Source organism: Drosophila hydei, unplaced genomic scaffold (assembly GCF_003285905.1).
Source record: "Drosophila hydei strain 15085-1641.00,03,60 unplaced genomic scaffold, DhydRS2 tig00000296-arrow-arrow-pilon, whole genome shotgun sequence".
In the NCBI taxonomy this organism is placed as follows: Eukaryota; Metazoa; Arthropoda; class Insecta; order Diptera; family Drosophilidae; genus Drosophila; species Drosophila hydei.
Genome location: NW_022045705.1, coordinates 457,490 through 475,416, shown reverse-complemented (window position 1 = coordinate 475,416; position 17,927 = coordinate 457,490). Strand labels below are relative to the sequence as shown.

At 45.5% G+C, this 17,927-nt stretch overlaps 5 protein-coding genes across 7 annotated transcripts in view; 2 read left to right on the top strand and 3 right to left on the bottom strand.

Moving 5' to 3' along the window:
- LOC111605562 (1-phosphatidylinositol 4,5-bisphosphate phosphodiesterase) overlaps nt 1–457 on the bottom strand; it is a 63,886-nt gene extending 63,429 nt beyond the window's left edge. For all 3 annotated transcript variants that reach the window (XM_023324145.2, XM_023324166.2, XM_023324138.2), the window contains exon 1: nt 367–457. The gene's annotated coding sequence lies outside the window, so the exon portion shown is untranslated. The remainder of the gene's footprint in view (nt 1–366) is intronic.
- A 2,382-nt stretch (nt 458–2,839) lies between these two features.
- Nucleotides 2,840–3,396, top strand: LOC111605594 (39S ribosomal protein L33, mitochondrial). The gene is made up of 3 exons (XM_023324203.2): nt 2,840–2,962; nt 3,028–3,131; nt 3,198–3,396. Exons 1-3 carry the CDS (start codon nt 2,922–2,924, stop codon nt 3,245–3,247), a joined length of 195 nt encoding a protein of 64 aa, XP_023179971.1. The 5' UTR covers nt 2,840–2,921; the 3' UTR covers nt 3,248–3,396.
- A 227-nt stretch (nt 3,397–3,623) lies between these two features.
- LOC111591852 (bifunctional lysine-specific demethylase and histidyl-hydroxylase NO66) lies at nt 3,624–6,727 on the bottom strand. The gene has a single exon (XM_023307787.2). It carries the CDS (start codon nt 6,606–6,608, stop codon nt 4,194–4,196), a length of 2,415 nt encoding a protein of 804 aa, XP_023163555.2. The 5' UTR covers nt 6,609–6,727; the 3' UTR covers nt 3,624–4,193.
- Nucleotides 6,728–6,895: 168 nt separating this feature from the next.
- Nucleotides 6,896–12,626, top strand: LOC111599954 (DNA repair endonuclease XPF). The gene is made up of 6 exons (XM_023319883.2): nt 6,896–7,277; nt 7,336–7,497; nt 7,553–8,149; nt 8,221–8,375; nt 8,439–9,265; nt 9,901–12,626. Exons 1-6 carry the CDS (start codon nt 7,063–7,065, stop codon nt 10,849–10,851), a joined length of 2,907 nt encoding a protein of 968 aa, XP_023175651.2. The 5' UTR covers nt 6,896–7,062; the 3' UTR covers nt 10,852–12,626.
- A 4,288-nt stretch (nt 12,627–16,914) lies between these two features.
- LOC111604910 lies at nt 16,915–17,538 on the bottom strand. The gene has a single exon (XM_023323156.2). The coding sequence runs from the start codon at nt 17,453–17,455 to the stop codon at nt 17,111–17,113; it is 345 nt and encodes a 114-aa protein (XP_023178924.1). The 5' UTR covers nt 17,456–17,538; the 3' UTR covers nt 16,915–17,110.
- Nucleotides 17,539–17,927: the final 389 nt, after the last annotated feature.

Sequence of the window (17,927 nt, the reverse complement as noted above, 5' to 3'; positions counted from 1 at the left end):
CAAGTGCAAGGGGCCAGACCAGGGTTAGGTTTGCTGCGTGTGACTGACAGTTGCGGACATTTTAATTAGTTATTTTTGCGCTGCTTTTTTTACTTTTTTTGCTGCATTCGAGATGCGCCTAAAAGCGCGCTGCAAAAATAACAAAAAACATGAATTGCCGCACTCACAGACAGCACCACACACATAAACATATAACGGACAAACTTAACAGGAACTCACACACACAGAGAGCGTAGGGAGATAAAGGAGGAGAGAACGAGAACGAGATAACGCGCGCATAAGCTAAAATTCTATGCAATGCAATGTTTTTTTTTGTTTTTGTTTGTTTTTGTTTTTTGCCTTTTAACTAATATTTTGAATGCTTACCGCTGTCGGCGCTGACGCTGGCGTCTGCTGCTCTGCTGCTGTAAATACTGTCTGTGATTTGTTGTTTATATATTTTTGTTTGGCATTTTGTTTTTGTTTTTATTTATTTAGTTTTTTTTTTGTAATTGCTGTAAGCACATGAAAAAATTGCAAAAAAAAAACACTCAGAAATAGCAAGAAAAAGTTGCTTTAGGATTTTTATTTACACGCAGCACGCGAAAAAAATAACAAAAATAAATCTGTTATTGTTTTTTTTTTTTGTTGGTAACAACAGGATGAGCAAGCAGGAGCTAGAAGCTGCTCACGCTGTTTGTTATTGTTATTGTTGTTGTTGTTTGGGTTTGAAATCAGAATTGTAAAAGAGGCAACTTTTTCTTACTACTCCTGTCTATGTTTTGTTTATGGCACTGGGCAGAGAGTTTTGCGCGCGCTTTCGCATCCGCCTCGCACGAGTGTCGTTGATAGACTGAATTTGCGTTTATTTACACGATGACGTTGTCGTCAGCCGAATGAGCTTTTTGGCTTCAGCTTCAGCTTCAGCCCTATACGCTTTGAAAAGCTCTACAAGTGCGACGACAACAGCAGCAGCTGTGTGTGTGTGAGAGTGTTTTGTGCTTGCTAACACTCCCGTCCAGCACAATAGTACATGCTTCGCAATGAGTCATATTTATAGTTAATATTAAACTTATTGCATGATTTATTTTATGTTATATAAAAACAATAAATAGTTAACTGTTTCCCATACAAAAACTCTGTAAAAAATTGTTGTTTACAAAACGGTTGCTCAATATTATTAGCCTACTTTTTTGGGCTTCATTGTGCAGAGCAGCCGAGTTGGCTTTGTGGCGTATCTGTGTGTTTGTGTGCGTATGTGTGTGTTTTCATGTTTTTGTTTGGTTTCTAAAGCTGGCGCTTGCCAAAGCTTGGCTGCACTCAAGGCAGCAAGGGTGTTGGTACAAGTGCGAGCGAGATGCTGCACGTGCTTTTTGACATTAGTGTTGAGCAACGTGTGAAAGCACGTGAGCAGCCAACGGCAAACGCATAAAGGCAAATTACCGCCTTTACAGCTGCTGCTGCTGCCGCTGACGAAACTGATTATTCTTACTATACAAATACACATATATGTATATATACATATATAAGCAACTATCTGTAAATATGTACATATGTATGCGTGCCTAGTTGCGTAAAGTTGGTTTATTCAGCTCTTGTTGGTGCTGCTGATGCTGTTGACCTTACCATCCTGCTTATATGGTAATAGGTCTAAGAATCAACAACAATACCGTTACAGTTACTGTTACAGTCAAGTCGACAGGATTACACATCTAAGCTTTTGTGCCAATTGGCGTCATTGTTTGAGGTTATGTGTGCGTGCTGCCGACCCGAAGTGCGCTCGTCGTGTCCTCGTCCGTCCTCCTCTTTGACCCTGACAATGAGCGCCTTGCTATGTATTCATTTAATTTAATTTGTATCAGCTTAAGCTATTTAACGACCAGCGCAACAAAACGGAAACGGAAAGGAAACACCCCACACAGACAAGCACATAGAGGGAAAGAAAGAAGCAGCGGCGACGGCGGCGTCGGCAGCGGAAGTCTAGTCATGCGCTTATTGATGTGTGTGATGTGACTCTTGTCTAGCCAGGCAGATCGTGAGCCACAGCCTGAGTAGGGGCAGGGGTAGGGGTGACGTTAGAGCATGGGCCCAGACACAGTCTGTTGTTTGCATTGCTTTAAATATATGCTTATTTAAAAAAAAACGTAAGTGGATTAAGCATTGCTTTGCGTTGGCTTCAGGGACACGCGAGCGTGTACATGACTTATATATTTGCAGAAGGTTAAGTCTATTTCAGTGTCAGCTCAAGGTAAATACAAAGCAAACAAAGACATATAATACTCATGTCAATAAATTTTAAATTGCGCGCGCTGGGCGCAAGTATAATAATCGATAATAACGTGTGTGTGATTAGTGAAGTTTTAGTTGCATATGGCATTTTTTAGCACTTTTTATATACCAACGTGTACACGATATAATTACAATCAAAGGTTAAAGGCGAATTAAAAGCAAATATTGCCTTAAAGTAACAAAAGCAATAAAAAAGAAGATATAAATGTAAGCATTACATAAATATTTAATAAAAATCAACTAATTTTAAATTAGGCGCGCAGCACTACACTACGATTGCACTACAATCGATAGTTAAGCGATATGTGTAGATGAATAGCAACTCTGGTATTTTATTTGCGCGCCTTCCGCTGCCGGATGCACAACAATTGAGTTTGTTGAAGAAAGTGAGGAACTAGTGAGAGATTAATTTATATCGTTTGAATATTTATAATAAACATTAACGTTAACAATAAACATTGAACAAATAGCTAAATACAGTTCGTTTCAAATTGCGCGCGCTGTTTGGCAACACAACAGTCGATAGCTCAATGACATGTATGAGCGATCAGCTGTTTATGCCGTTTTTTAGGACTTTTTCTGCTTTCGGCTTGCACAATAATTTTCAGGTGTTACCCAAAATAAATTATTAAATTCGCTCAATCCTAACAAAAATGAGGCTGACAGAAGTTCTATTCAAGAAAGTCAAGAGCAAGTAAGTAAAAAAGTATTATTTAACATCTTCAGTTTTCGCTAATAGAGAATTTTCTCAATTAACAGACGCATCATGGTGCTCATGGAGAGCGTGGTCAGCGGCCATCAGTTCAACCTGTTTCGTGAGCGGCTCGCAGATAAAATAGAGCTGGTTCGCTTCGATCCGTACAGTGAGTGGCGTACACTTTAACATTATACCATCTGCGCAACTATTAACCATCATTTCTCTTTTCTAGTACAAAAGGAGAGCCTGTATCGCGAGCGCAGAAGAATTCGCAGCGCTTAAATCGCGATGCATTTCCAGTTTCCTTTTCTATTCTTTTACATACATATATATATATATTTGAGTATATGTATGTATGTAGTAAATAAGTCAGATATGTATATCCATGTGTACTGCATTAAAGTCCGTTTTCTTATATTGTAAATGTTTCATTTTAAGTTTGTCTTTTGAATCAGTTCCTTAGTTTCATCGCCTGTTATAAGATACTCGTATAAGTCCGAAGTGCTTATACTGCGTGAATAGGAGGTATAAGAACAGCTTTAGACTTATAATACAACAACAAATACTGTACTGCTTTTAAAGTCCTTAAAGTTATAGATGATATAGGTTTAGTGAGATCTATATATGTATATATCCTTATACCTATCAATCGGAAACATTTCTATATAAAATATTTTATTCTCGATTCTTGTTGGGTACATTTTAAAAGATATTTTGATGTGTAGCTATATGTTAAGTCTTATATTATTGCTAAAAATCAAGTGCGTATATTTGTTAAAAACGACTAGCACCGTAGGGCATTTCTTACGAATTACAGGGTATGTTATATATTTATATTGGGTAAAATGGGACAAAGTTTGATTGATTAACTTGAAGTTTTACAGGGTATGCCAGTGTTTGTTTAGATTGGGGAATTACAGGGTATGTTAATATGTATGACGGCATGGCTAACAAGGAACTAGTTTTTACGATTTATCCGGTGAATTATAGGGTATGCCACAGTATGTGTTATAGTGAATAAACGTGTTGTATTACAGGGTAAGTTAGTGTGCATGACAAACAGTGCATCTTAACATGGCGTATTACAGGGTATGTTACAGTCCTAACTTTATGCGCAAGCCAAAGCCCAAGTCTTTGGAGTGCGCACAAATTACAAAAAAAAAACTAAATATAAACATAACGGTAAACATATATAAAGATATAGCTATAGATAAAGGTGCAGCTGGATCTACTTGAAGGGCTTCTCGGTCATGAGAAGTCCGCGCTCCCAGAGCGCCGTGGCCACCTCGATGCGGCGGTCGGCGCTGCGCAGCGGCAGCTTGGCAACTTTCATGTACGCCGGATAGCTGGTCATCAAGGCCTCGACGGCGGGCGCCTCCGAGGGCTGAATCTCCATGAAGTTGGCTTCGTATTTGCAATACTCGAGTGCATTGTCCACATAGTAGTAGACGCGCAGGCTGGAGCCATCGGCGACCAGGCGCAGGATGTTGGCGCGCAGCAGGCGGACGCTCGTCCGCTCCGTCAGCTCGTAGTCGCACAGGCATTGGCCGCTCGCATCCGTTTCGCTGCGCGAGCCGAAGACTGTGCGCACATGCTCCTCGGGCTTGAGGCACGGCGGCAATGCCTCGTGCTGGAAGCGCTTGGCCAGCTGGTCGACAGCGGAATCGATCTGGGCATCGCTGGGCACCAGATACTGCTGCACGAGTCGCTTGGTGTTCTCCAAGAGCTGGTTGCGCAGTTCGCTCTGTTGGCCGCCATTGGCCAGGCCGAGATGCTGCCAGATGTGCAGCGGCAGACCGCGGCGCAGCGTCAAGTGGTGCTTGATGGCACGCTCCATGACACTGGGCATCAGCACCTCCAGCAGATTGGCATAGGCCTGCTGCTGGTAGACGCTGAGCGTGATGTGCAGCGAATGCTGCTTCTGCTCGGTGACGGCCTGGTGGACGGTGCCGCGTGGAAAGTAGAGTATGTCGCCCGGCTCGAGGACAGCATCGAACAGCGGCTGGCCCAACTCCTCTTGCTTGTAATTGCCGGACGAGGTGCGCGCCAGCACGTCCGTTGACTGCGGCGGGGCATACAAGCGCCAGCGCTTGCGGCCCTCCACCTGCAGCACAAAGGCCTCGATGTCGTCGTAGTGCGGCGCGAATCCCTGACTGTTCGGCGGCGTCAAATAGACATTGGCACCGACCAAACAGTGAAAGAACTCCTGCATCATGGAGCACAGCTGGCGCAGCTTGCACAAGTAGCTGCTGGGATTCAGTATCCGGATGCTGCAGCCTTCGCCATAAAAGCCCCAAACGGTTGGCGGCATTGCTCGTCCGTCGGGATTCAGAGTCTGGCGCACGCCCTTCTTATAGCTGGTCACATCGATGTTGGTGGTGAACTCCAAGTGGTGGTTAATGAGCATCTCGTCGATCATCTTGAACGAGATCAATTGCTCGAAATAATTGGGCTGCTTGCGCTTCACCTGGCACGCGTTGCGCTCCCAATACTGTTCGAAGAAACAATCCGATGTCATCGGATTGATGAGCCAGTGCAGCATGCGCTTGCCCTCCTCGATGCTGTTCATCTGATGCACCGGACCACGTGGCTTCTCCATGCCAGTCTGCAGTTGCGTTTCGTTGCTGCTCTTGCGCGACTTTTTCTCTGCGGCCGCCATTTTGTTGGCCATTTTGAGAGCCGGAGCGCTGGAGAGGCGACACGATTTGGCTTTGGTCTTGGTCAGCGATTCTCTGCTGCTCAAGCGGCTAGTGCTTGGTATCGGTTTGGCAGGCGCGGCCTTGCTGGGCAGCGGACACGATTGGATCATCGTCTGGATGGGACGACGCGGCAGCGGACACGAGGGCGCTTTATTTGCACTTTTCCCATCCGCCTTGGCTTTTTGCTCCTGTTTCACCGGCTGCTTTTTGTCACGTGTTTGCTGCTTGGCTGCAGTTGGCTTATTGTTGTTGTTGTTCATATCAAGGCTTTTGCCTGCTTTTCGCACGGCTTGCGGCATTGTTGTAATCTGGCTGTTGCTGCTGCTGCCGCTGCTACTGCTCAGCGTGTACTCCTCGCTAAAGTAATCGTCGCTTTGCGTTTCACCGTTATGTGCGCTGTCATTGCTTTCGTACTCGCTCCCGCTGCTATTACCGTTAGAGTCGTTCTCGCTCTGGCTGCCATAGTTGTCGCTGTCGCTATTATACTCGTCGTCGCTGCTGCCCTCCGCCCCGTCCTGTTCGTCAATACTTTCGTAGTTGGAGCTGTGGGAGACGCTGCTGGCGGTGGCGTCGCAATTACTGCTATCACTATTATTTTCGGAGCCACTGTTGCTCCCACCGTTGCTCAAATAGCTGCCATCACTCATGGTTAAGCTGCTGTTGTTGCCACTGATATTGCGCGAGTTATAGCTCAAGTCGCTGCTATTCTCGCAAGTGTCCGAGCTGCTCATTTTGTTGGCCTTTAATTTCTGACGCTTGCCGTTTGATTGTTTGCTCGGCATACCGTCACTCTTTTTCACATTTACTGCACTATTTTGTACCTTCTTTGCTGCCTTTCCGATTGTCTTCTTTGCTAAGCGCTTTACTGTCTTCTTTGGCTCTTGTTGCGTTCTTCGCTTGGGCGATACGCCGTAGGCGGCATACGCTGATAGCTTGCTGTCCATTTTTAAGCAATTTTTTTTTTAAGAAATGTCATCAATTAAATATAATATCTGACTCGTTTAAAACGCAGACAAATCCGAATTGCATGGAATGCCGGGCACACGTGCTTGGCGCCCCGATTGTCCACATATATCGATATTTCATTTATAATGTGAGTATCGATGTTGCCTAGAATTTAACTAAAAATAGTAATATTACTATTATAACTCAATAAGTCTTAATAATCAAATTTCAAAAATAATTGTTGATTAAGTGTAACTTTCAAATAATTATAAAGAATAGAAAACTACTAAAAATAATCATATTCCGAAACTATCGTCAAGCAACAAATATCGTGTGTGGGCCTCAATAGACGCCTATATAACTGTAATTAAAGCTGTTGCATTGCATGCATTTTCGATCGGCAAATGCCGGCTGCGGTAACCTTGTTTTGTTAAGTTGCGAAATTATTGCGCCATGTCGGAGGCAACTGAAGTGCAGGCCACTGAAGCAGATGAACCGGCAGCGGTCCCTACACTGCCCGAGACCATCGATAATATGGAGGATGAGGACTTAGCCAACCTGGTCACGGCAGAGGAATATCTCATGCGCAAAGATGTCCAGCTGCTGGAATATGAGAAACAAATGTTCCTCGATACGGTGCACGCTGATGGCCTGCTCGTGGCTGCCAAGTAAGCTGTGAGCAGACCCCACTTCAATTCCTAACTAATCCATTCCACTGCTTTGCAGAGGCCTGAGCTATGAGCGCGTGCTGCTGCACATCCTGAAGGTCTACAGCGACGCGGGCAATTTGCTGCTGGTTATCAACAGCGCGGACTGGGAGGAACAGTACTACAAGTCAAAGCTGGATAGCAAATATGTGCACGAGGTAGCCAACACGGCTACCGAACGGTAGGTGGCGCACCACTCTAATCAACTATTGCTAACGCGTCTCTGTCGCTTGCAGTGAACGCGTTTACCTGGAGGGCGGCATTCAGTTTATATCCACACGGATTCTGGTTGTTGATCTGCTCAAGCAACGCATACCCATTGAGCTCATAACGGGCATCATTGTGATGCGCGCTCACAGCATCATCGAGAGCTGCCAGGAGGCGTTCGCTTTGCGTCTCTATCGCCAGCGCAACAAGACGGGCTTCATCAAGGCCTTCTCCTGCAGCCCGGAAGCCTTCACCATTGGCTACTCGCACATCGAGCGCACCATGCGCAATCTGTTTGTCAAGCAGCTATATATCTGGCCGCGATTCCATGCCACAGTGCGTGCTGCGCTGCATCCGTGGCAGGCGCAAACCATCGAGCTGCATGTGCCTCTCAGCACACGGATGAGCTCCATCCAATCGCACATTCTGGACATTATGAACTTTCTGGTGCGCGAGATCAAGCGCATCAATCGCACCGTCGACATGGAAGCGGTCACCGTGGAGAATTGTGTTACCAAGAAATTCCACAAAATTCTCCAAGCCCAGCTCGATTGCATTTGGCATCAGCTCAATTCGCAAACCAAACTCATCGTGGCCGATCTCAAAATACTGCGCAGTCTTATGATGTGAGTGGACTGAGATGGGATGAATATCGATCAATCAGTTGGACGCTCTTAACATTGTTTCTACTTCCCAGATCCACGATGTACCACGATGCAGTCAGCTCGTACGCGTTGATCAAACGCTATCGCAGCACTGAGTACGCCATTAGCAACTCTGGGTGGACGCTCATGGATGCCGCCGAGCAGATATTCGTGCTGTCCAAGCAGCGCGTCTACAATGGGCAAAATGGTGAGCTCGTTGCCTAGAAATCGTGGCACAAGAAAATTTTGAACTTTGCATTTTTTCGCTTAGAATTCGAGCCGGAACCGTGTCCCAAGTGGCAGGCACTTAGCGAGCTCCTCACACAGGATATACCTGGCGATATGAGTCGTCGTCGAGGCGCCAATCATCTGGAGCCGCCCAAGGTGCTGATACTCTGCCAGGACTCGCGCGCCTGCTACCAGCTGAAGCAGTATCTGACCCAAGGCAGCGCACGCTATCTGCTGCAGCAGGCGTTGCGGCACGAGGTGCACGTTGGCAAGCTGAGCGATGAGTTTGCCAAACAGAGTCAAGGCCCAGCTATGGCGGAGTCGGCAACTGAGGCAGCTGTTAAGGCGGAACCGATGGCTGCTCCTGCTGCTCCACCTCCGCCGGCGGCGGCGGCGCTGGACGAACTCTCGCAGCTGCTGAGCGAAACGGATGTGGAGGCTCAGTTGCAGCAGCAGCTGTTCGAGGAGAGCTACATGCTCACCATGACCCAGGCCATGCCCAACGATCCCGATCCGAATGCCTCGATCTTCGAGATAATACCCGAACTGGAGCAGTTTGATGTGTCCGCGGCTCTGGCCGCCCACAGACAGCCCTGCATTTGCCTGCAGACGTTCAAGACGGAGCGCGAGGGCTCCATGGCCTTGGAGCATATGCTCGAGCAGCTCCAGCCGCACTACGTGATCATGTACAATACGAATGTGACGGCCATACGGCAGCTGGAGGTCTTTGAGGCGCGACGTCGCCTGCCGCCCGATGAGCGCATGAAAATCTATTTCCTAATCCATGCGCGCACCGTCGAGGAGCAATCCTATTTGACCAGCTTGCGTCGCGAGAAGTCCGCCTTCGAGCTAATCATCGAAACGAAGAGTGTGAGTGAAAGAGAGAGACGGAGAGCAGAGACGGAAGAAGGGAGAGAGAGGGAGCAAGAGTTGAGCTTTATAACATGAAATTTAAATATTGAGCTAATGAGAAGCGCATAGGGAGGCGGGCGAAAGCTTAAATGCTAGATATTAATGTAGGATTAAAGGCAGAGTAAGATTGTCAAGAGAAGCAAGCGCGCAAGTTGCTTTATAAAGAGATGAGAATCGCCAAGAGGGGCGCTCGTTTGAAAAGCAGCAAGAGTTGTAGAAAGAGAGAGAGAGAGAGCTAGACTAGCAGAGAGTGAGATAGCAGGAGCACTGTCTTAGCTTTATGCGCTACTCCACAGAAGTTTGAATTTATGAGAAGCGCATGGAGAGGCGATGCTTAGAAATACGTTTAACCAGGCAAGTTTCTTCTGCGCTTCATATAAGTCGTGGGAGTCGCAGATGATAAGTCCCGCTGTACCTAGTTGAGTTTATGAAAGTCGCATAGAAGAGCGAAGGTGTTTTCTCTTGATTTAGAATGTCTCTGCATTTGATTCGAGTTGATATAGATCCGACGTAGGCTGCAGGGCTGACAGGGTATCTGCTAGTCTGGCATTGCATTGAACCTAACTCATCTCAGGCTTCGTCTATTTTTACAGAAAATGGTGATACCCGAGTATCAGGACGGCAAGACGGACGAAGCCTTTGTCCTCTACAAGAGCTACGACGACGAGGAGCCGACGAACGCGCGGACACGTCAAGGCGCCGCGACGGGCGTGGCGCTGGCCAGTGCACGGATCACGCCCAAAATAATTGTGGACATGCGCGAGTTTCGCTCCGATCTGCCGTGCCTAATCCATCGCCGCGGGCTGGAGGTGGTGCCGGTGACAATCACCATCGGCGACTACATTCTGACGCCGGAGATGTGTGTGGAGCGTAAATCGATATCGGATCTAATCGGCTCACTCAACTCGGGCCGGCTCTACAACCAGTGTGTGCAAATGCAGCGCTACTATGCCAAGCCCATACTGCTGATCGAGTTCGACCAGAATCGTCCGTTCCACTTGCAGGGCAAGTTCATGCTCTCCCAGCAGACGACGGCGACGAACGCGGACATCATGCAGAAGCTGCAGTTGCTCACGCTGCACTTTCCGCGCTTGCGCCTGATCTGGTCGCCCAGTCCGTATGCGACGGCCCAGCTGTTCGAGGAGCTGAAGCTGGGCAAAGAGGAGCCGGATGCCCAGGTGGCCGCCGCACTGGGCAGCGACGAGGCTGGCCCTGCGCCGGGCGAACAGCTGCAGTATAACAATGCCGTCCATGATTTTCTGTTGCGTCTGCCGGGCGTCCACACGCGCAATGTTCACGGACTGCTGCGGAAGGGCGGCAGCTTGCGACAATTGCTGCAGCTCAGCCAGACGGAGCTCGCCGAGTTGCTGCAGTCGCAGGAGAGCGGCAAGCTGCTCTGGGACATACTGCATGTGGCGCATCTGCCCGAGAAAGATGAGGTCGCTGGCTCCTCGGCGCTGCTGGCGGCGAGCAAACAATTTGGCAGCGGCTCCCACAATCGTTTCCGTAAAGCAGCCGGCGAGGCCAGACGAGGCAGGCGTTAAACAGATGGAGGGAGCAACTGGGAAGAGATGAAATGTTAACAGAAAGATGCAACCAGGAGTAGAGACAGTGGAGGAAGCCGAAGCAGAAGGAGCAACAGCAGAAGGAGAGGCAGGAGCAAAAGGCAGAGCAGCAGTAGCAGGGATAGGATTAAGAAGGGCAGACTCAGGAGCAGAAGGAAGCGAAGAGAGAGGAAGAAGAAAATGAGGAGCAGTAATTGCAGCAGAAGGAGCACAGGGCAAACAAGCTGATGAGGGAGGAGTTGAAGGTAGAGGAAAAGGAGCACGAGGTGCCTCTCGTAGAGCAGGTGAGGCAAAGTAGGAAACGAGTGAGAAGCAGGAGCAGTAGCAGGGGACGCAGTTGATAACGAGCTGCTCATAAAGAGAACTTAACGCAATTTGCTCACGTTCAACGTTCGCAACGAGCGCGCGCGCCTTGGGAACAGTCAAGCAGGATAAACAGGCGCAGCTGCTGACCGCTGCCCATCCGATGCAGGAAGCGAAGAGCGAAGGGGGTGTGGGGGGTGGCTGTGGAGGCAATCGATGCGAATGCATTTTTAATGCTCCCATTGCAGCTGTGGACAATCGTTCGACTTCCTTTTCCTGCTCCCCAAACGCTGTTGCACCAACTCCCAACAGTCCCAGCAATCAACAGTTGCGCAAAAGGATTAAATCACAGGGTATTTTATGTTTTAAGTTTAGTTGAATCTTATGTCTAAATGTACAAAGTTAACTCAGTGCATAGCAATGCCTGGTTTGGCTCTATTATTTTGTTAATTTAAGCGATTGCTAAGAAGGTTTCTGACCCGTTTCCTGTCGTATTTCCCACCGTTACAGACGTCGCAGCTGTTTATAATTCTGTGAATATGAGTTTTGAGATTGGGGTGATCGATTTCGAGCTTGATCCCGCAATGCCCAAGCTCATTTTTATGAAACAAGGCTATTTGGCTGTGCAACCCATCTTCTCTAGCGAACCTTGTGCATTTTACGTATTTTGTCCTTGGATTAGAAGCGTAAAGTGTGTGGGAAAACTCCTATATTTTCCGTTGTTATTTGCCGTCGCAGAATATTTAGTGCTTGAGTGTCTTCTAGATCTTTTTTTGCTAATGTAAATTCTATTTTTAAGGAACACCTGCACAAGGGTTTCGGGTTTTCCTTCGGCAAAAATGAGTTGTACTTTGAACCTGTTAACTACTGTATCTAGAATGGGTATATCGAAGCCCTGGTCCTCTTGAGAGTGGATTGCTTGGACGTCTTCGTCCGTCGATTCGGTCTCCTTTAAGTTTATTTCGTCTTCTCTGATACTGTTGTTATTTTTTCCTTTTATGTACTCCATGTGGAAGTTGTATTCTCCTAGGCCAATAAGCCATCGTTGTAGTCTTGGGCCGTATATTTGGCCATCAGCCATTTTAATGGCTGCTGATCACTCTCAATATCAAATTCCTTACCCTAAACGTACGTTCGAAAGTATTTCGCGGTCCATACAATGGCTCGGAGTTCTTTCTCTATGGTTGAGTATTTGATTTCTCCTTATGTAGCTTGACATAGGTCATGCTATTTTTGCGTAATCCCTAACGAATTTTCTGTAAAATCCTGTCATCCCCAGGAAAGATTAGATTTGTTTAGGAGTTCTGGGCAGTTTTAAAGATTTTTATTTTTATTTTTTTTTATTTTGTTGCGGCGTATTGTCTTAGACTCTATAGCGCATTTAGCTCTAAACCTTATCTAGTGAGAGGGCAGATATGTTAATAATTACTACTATCTTGACTAGTTCTAATATTATCTAGAGGATGCAATCTCTTAAGTCTTCGCCTATTGTTGTTTATAGCCAGGTTGCTTGCGAGATGGTTAGAATGCGCTGCAAGTCTGTCCGCGTATCTTGAACTGTGTCGCCCAATGAGTTCAGCAACTGTGGGAATTGCTAAATCCCTATGTAAGACTGAGTTTCTTACAAACCAGCTGGCTCCAGTCCATCTGCGTAGCGCTTTATTTTCCAGGATCTGAATTTTGTTCCTTGAAGTCTTCGCCGAGGAGCCCCATAGAGAGATACCATATGCGAAGGTTGGGACAACTATTGCCTTGTAGATGGCGGCCTTGCTGCTGTAAGACAGCTTGCTTGAAGCTCTCAGCATCCAGTCGAGGGTTTTTAGTTTGTTTTTGCATTTAGAGGTTACTTGACTTATGTGCGCCTTAAAAGTCAGCCTTCTGTCAAGAGTGATACCAAGGTACTTTACTTTTTATACACCTATGTTATTCTTCTTTGGCTTAATTACGTATGACTTTGCATCAATAACTTTGTCTATTATCTGTTGAAGCAAGGCAACAGACTTGATGTTTGGACACCATATGGGGGGCGGACGAGGCTTCGGTGTAGTTTGCTGATCGGTTAATACTGGGGCTTCTGGAGCTACAGGTAATTCGCTGTGGTCTTCATCTTCTTCTACGAGCAGTGAAAATCGATTTTCTGATATTAATGCTGCATTGCTGGTGCTTGGTTCGTCGAAGATGAGCCTTTTCTTGATAGTTTTTGGCGAGTTTGGCTGTTTACGTTTGGTGTTTTTGTTGTTATTGATGCCTTGCACGGAGGCGATATCTATTTTCGAGTTAATTGGCATGATGGAGGCTTGCCTATTTGCCATCACAACGTTAAGCTGGGCTTGCATTTCTGCATTTACCTTTGCAGCTGCAGCTACAGCGAGGTCATTGATAAGCGATAAGAAAACGCTGCGTGTGAGGTTTTTGTTGCTGTTGCGTTAAAGAATGCACCGCAAAGTTCTATTTTTAGAACTCTGCAGCAGTAGAGCTTAAGCGAAGGCTGTTCGAATTCACGTCTTTACAGGTCGAACAACTGATCGCGAGTGTGAGTAGTTCTACGTATCCTTTTGATTCGTTAATTTGGGCTTTGAAAGCCCTAAACAGGGTATCAAAAAATGTATCTCTTCTCCCTCTGACTGGTTTTCTTCCATAGCTCCGATCTCCATAGGCGTGTAGTCGTTTCTCTGTGTGTCTACACTCATATGGGACATTCTCTTTTGTTTAGAGCTGTTGCCCCTGTTATTATAGTTTGGTCTAGTATTGGAGGCAATCGAAGCGAATGCATTTTTAATGCTCCCATTGCAGTTGCCCACATTTGGTCGACTTCCTTCCTGCTCCCCAAACGCTGTTGCACCAACTCCCAACAGACCCAGCAATCAGCAGTTGCTCAAGCCATATACCCTGTAATAAAACTCGCCTCTTTAGGGTATGTTATTCGCATCCATTTGTAATAATTTTTCTACATTTGCTAATTGCTTTTGTTAAGAAAGTCAGCTAGACTGTACTAGAAAGAGAATGAGAAAGATAGAGAGAGAGAGACAGAGAGAGAACATACCCTGTAATAATTTATAACAAACTTCTTTATTTTTGTAATATATTATAACTGTTCCTTGGTTACCTATAAGAAAAACTACTCTAAGAAACAATGCTAAATAAGCATATAAAAGCTATGTATACCCTGTAATTATTAAATAATGTTTTATGATTAAGAATAACATGTTTCAATGACATATTTTATATATAAACATATATATAATTGATATACCAGTTATGTCACTTAGTATTAACTTAAATATACCCTGTAAATTGTCTAGTATTGCATACCTCAAATTCGATATTTATCGATTCTTGATTTTGCTGTCGAAGATTTGAATTCGTGAAATCTTTGTCTAAATTTAACCTTTCTGAGGGCTGTTTAAAGCGTAGTTTGAGATTCGAAACGTCTCACGTGGCAGCCATCTACCCTATATAAATTCATGTACGGGTATATGCGACTATTCGCACATGTGAATGCTTAAGATTGAGCATAGCCCAGTCTAGTGTGCTGCAAGCTACTACAGGGTATCTACTAATGCGATGCGATGCGCTTAACAATCGAAAAGCAAATTCAAATGGCCCAATCCAAATCACAAACGGAATCCGAGTCAGAAATGCAAATAGAAACAGAAATAGAATCAAAAATCTGAAACTGAATTTGAGTGGGAATTTGAAAAGCAAACGCCGCGTATTTGGGGCCTACAAATGATGCCGTCAATTTTGCTATTTGATACACTATACAAATCGGGCATAGCGATTCGACTGCGTCGTTTGTCTCAACTGATTAGTCGAGGGAAAATTTAAATTTTCTACAGATTAGGTTTCTGCTTCGAATTCGATTTCGAAAAATACCTAAACTTGAGCTTAAAGCTCATCACTTGTATTGTTTTTGTCAGTGAGTCTAAATGTGTATACCCTGTAAGCAGGGAATCGGAATGTAGGGTATATATGGCTTGTGTGCAACATGTGAAAGCTGCTTACTTCATATAAGCTTTTACATATGATAGATGCATGCTTCTCTTTATCATTCAAGCTTCCTCTTGAAGACTATAAGATAAGCATCGATATCGATAGGTACATATTACCCACCTCAACTCGCAGCTTCTGCATTGTTAGACTTTAATTTTGTCCAACTTGTCGCTTTATACAGGGTATTTAATAGCCGATCAGTGCTCAAAGTTGCTTATAACAAAAAGCCCAGCACAGTTTAATATCTTTATTATTGATTCATTGGTATCTATATAGATTACAGGGTATCTATTAGTGCAGCATTGCGAAGTAACTGTAGTATTGTAATAATTTTTCAATTAAGTCAAAATGAAGACAGAATATTGAAATTAATGGAATAATTGGCTTTTACAGGGTATCTGCTGGTCGATCAGATTGAACTTTTCACGTTTTCAAAAGGAAATTGCAGTCAAAAGGTTAAATTGAGACATGCCATATGGAAATTAGTGTATGAGTTTTCTTTTACAGGGTATCTCCCGGTCGATCAGATTGAAGTTTTCACGTTTTCAAAAGGAAATTGCAGTCAAAAGGTTAAATTGAGACATGCCATATGGAAATTAGTGTATTAGTTTTCTTTTACAGGGTATCTGCTGGTCGATCAGATTGAACTTTTCACATTTTCAAAAGGAAATTGCAGTCAAAAGGTTAAATTGAGACATGCCATATGGAAATTAGTGTATTAGTTTTCTTTTACAGGGTATCTGCTGGTCGATCAGATTGAACTTTTCACGTTTTCAAAAGGAAATTGCAGTCAAAAGGTTAAATTGAGACATGCCATAAGGAAATTAGTGTATGAGTTTTCTTTTACAGGGTATCCGCCAGTCGATCACATATAGTTATTGAAGTATAGCAATGAATTTGCAGCTAGAAGTCCAAATTTAGCCATGGCTCAATGAAATGCATGTGTTAATTGTTTTTTACAGGGTATCTGCTAGTCGATTGTGGCATTAGAATGTAGTCGCAGCTGCCTGCACTCGATGGCAAAGCATTTTTGCCAAATGGCTGCGCTCTGCTGCCCTTGGCTAAGTGTGTGCCCAACTGCTGTGTGCACGACGCCCCTTTGCCCCCATGCCTGGCCACGCCCACACATGCGCCGTCCATCGACTGCCGCTGGGGACGCACTGGTGGAAACAAACAACTGTTTCATCGTGAATCGCAATTAAAACAACATTTCAATGCGAACGCTTTGGACTGATTTCTTGGATTGTTTTTCGTGCAGCGAAATGCGGCTGCGACTGCGACTGCGACTGCCACTGCGACTGCGACTGCGACTGCGGATGTTAATGCTGCTTTTTTGGTCAGTTAGTCAGTGGGTCCTTTTGTTTGAGAGAGCCACTGGCCAAAGGGGCACAATGCGCATCGTTGCGATGGCGCTGGGCCAGGACAAACCTCAGTTTGGGCTGAGCAGCAAAAGGAGCTGCATTAGTCGAAAGCCGCAGGCATTTGCTGTAACCAACTGATCAACCCTCGCATCGGCCCCACAGGGCACCATCTGAATGGACTCTTTGATTTGCACTGATTTGCTGAGCGATTTTTGGGCGCAATTCTATTTGCTCGGGTTACTCTTCTGGGTCGTTTGGGCTAGGGTAGAACCATGAACTAGGCGAGTGTAGAGGCAGCTATGGCTATGTGAAGTACCCCGTATAATGTACTGGTTATAGACAGGATTTTATTTATTCAAAATACGTTGAAATTTAATTAAGATATCCTTCCAGGTCAGAGAGAGAGAGACCGGCGGACAGCACGCAATTAGTAACGATGTCATGGAGGTAGGATCGGATGGTTTGGCATCTCATCCGGTTGTTGTTGTCGCTGTTGTGCTTAGACAATGGACGTGTCGCTACCCCGCCTCTGAGTCCGAATGTGTGGGAAGAGGTCAATCGATATGCTAGAGATATTCTGATCACCAACGCCGGCTGCTCTGCTTCCTGATTCGCCTTCCGCCCCGGCAAGTGTCGAAGGTACCAGTGAAGTGAGCGAACGTCGTAGCGGAGCCTTTGGATCTAGTATTCTTGGTTGCCTGAACGTCAGGCTTGACAATCGATTCCAGAAAATATAGCTCACCGTCGCGCCTCACAAAATCATGCAACCAGGCAGCTGTCAGTGTGTTGTCCACACTAAGACGTACCTCTTGAACAGGTCTATCCGTCATTTCAGCAACATATTCAATCACCTCCTCGAGCGCCATGGGCCGCCGGAACTCCATGAATGCTTCCAATATCAGATCTCCATAGATATACCTCGACATTTCCCAATCTATTCACAACTCCGCTCTATCAAACAAACATACGTCGGAGACATTCGTCTCACTCAGTAATAGGGTTTTCTGCTACGCAAACTCATAGTCTACCTAGATTACAGTTGTCTATAGTCGAAAGGAATTCTGCTACTTCTGGCCACATTTCTGTCTTGAAACACAGCAGGGATGCAAAGTAACTTATGTATTGCGATTGACTAGGCTTTTACTCGAACTAACGTATAGACTCAAGCTCCAGATTAGTTATATTTAAGCTTAGTACTGCTCATACAGATCCTATATACAACATATATTTAGAACTAGTTCATTTCAAAGCTTTAAGAATACTCAAATTGCCTTCTAAAGACATTTACCTGTTATTTGCCTGTCGTCTGAGCTTAGCGACAACCCACCCACAGCTCCTTCATAGCAACATGAAAGCATGAAGGGGGAGGGCGTGGGAGTGGGAGGGTGGCGAGGTGCG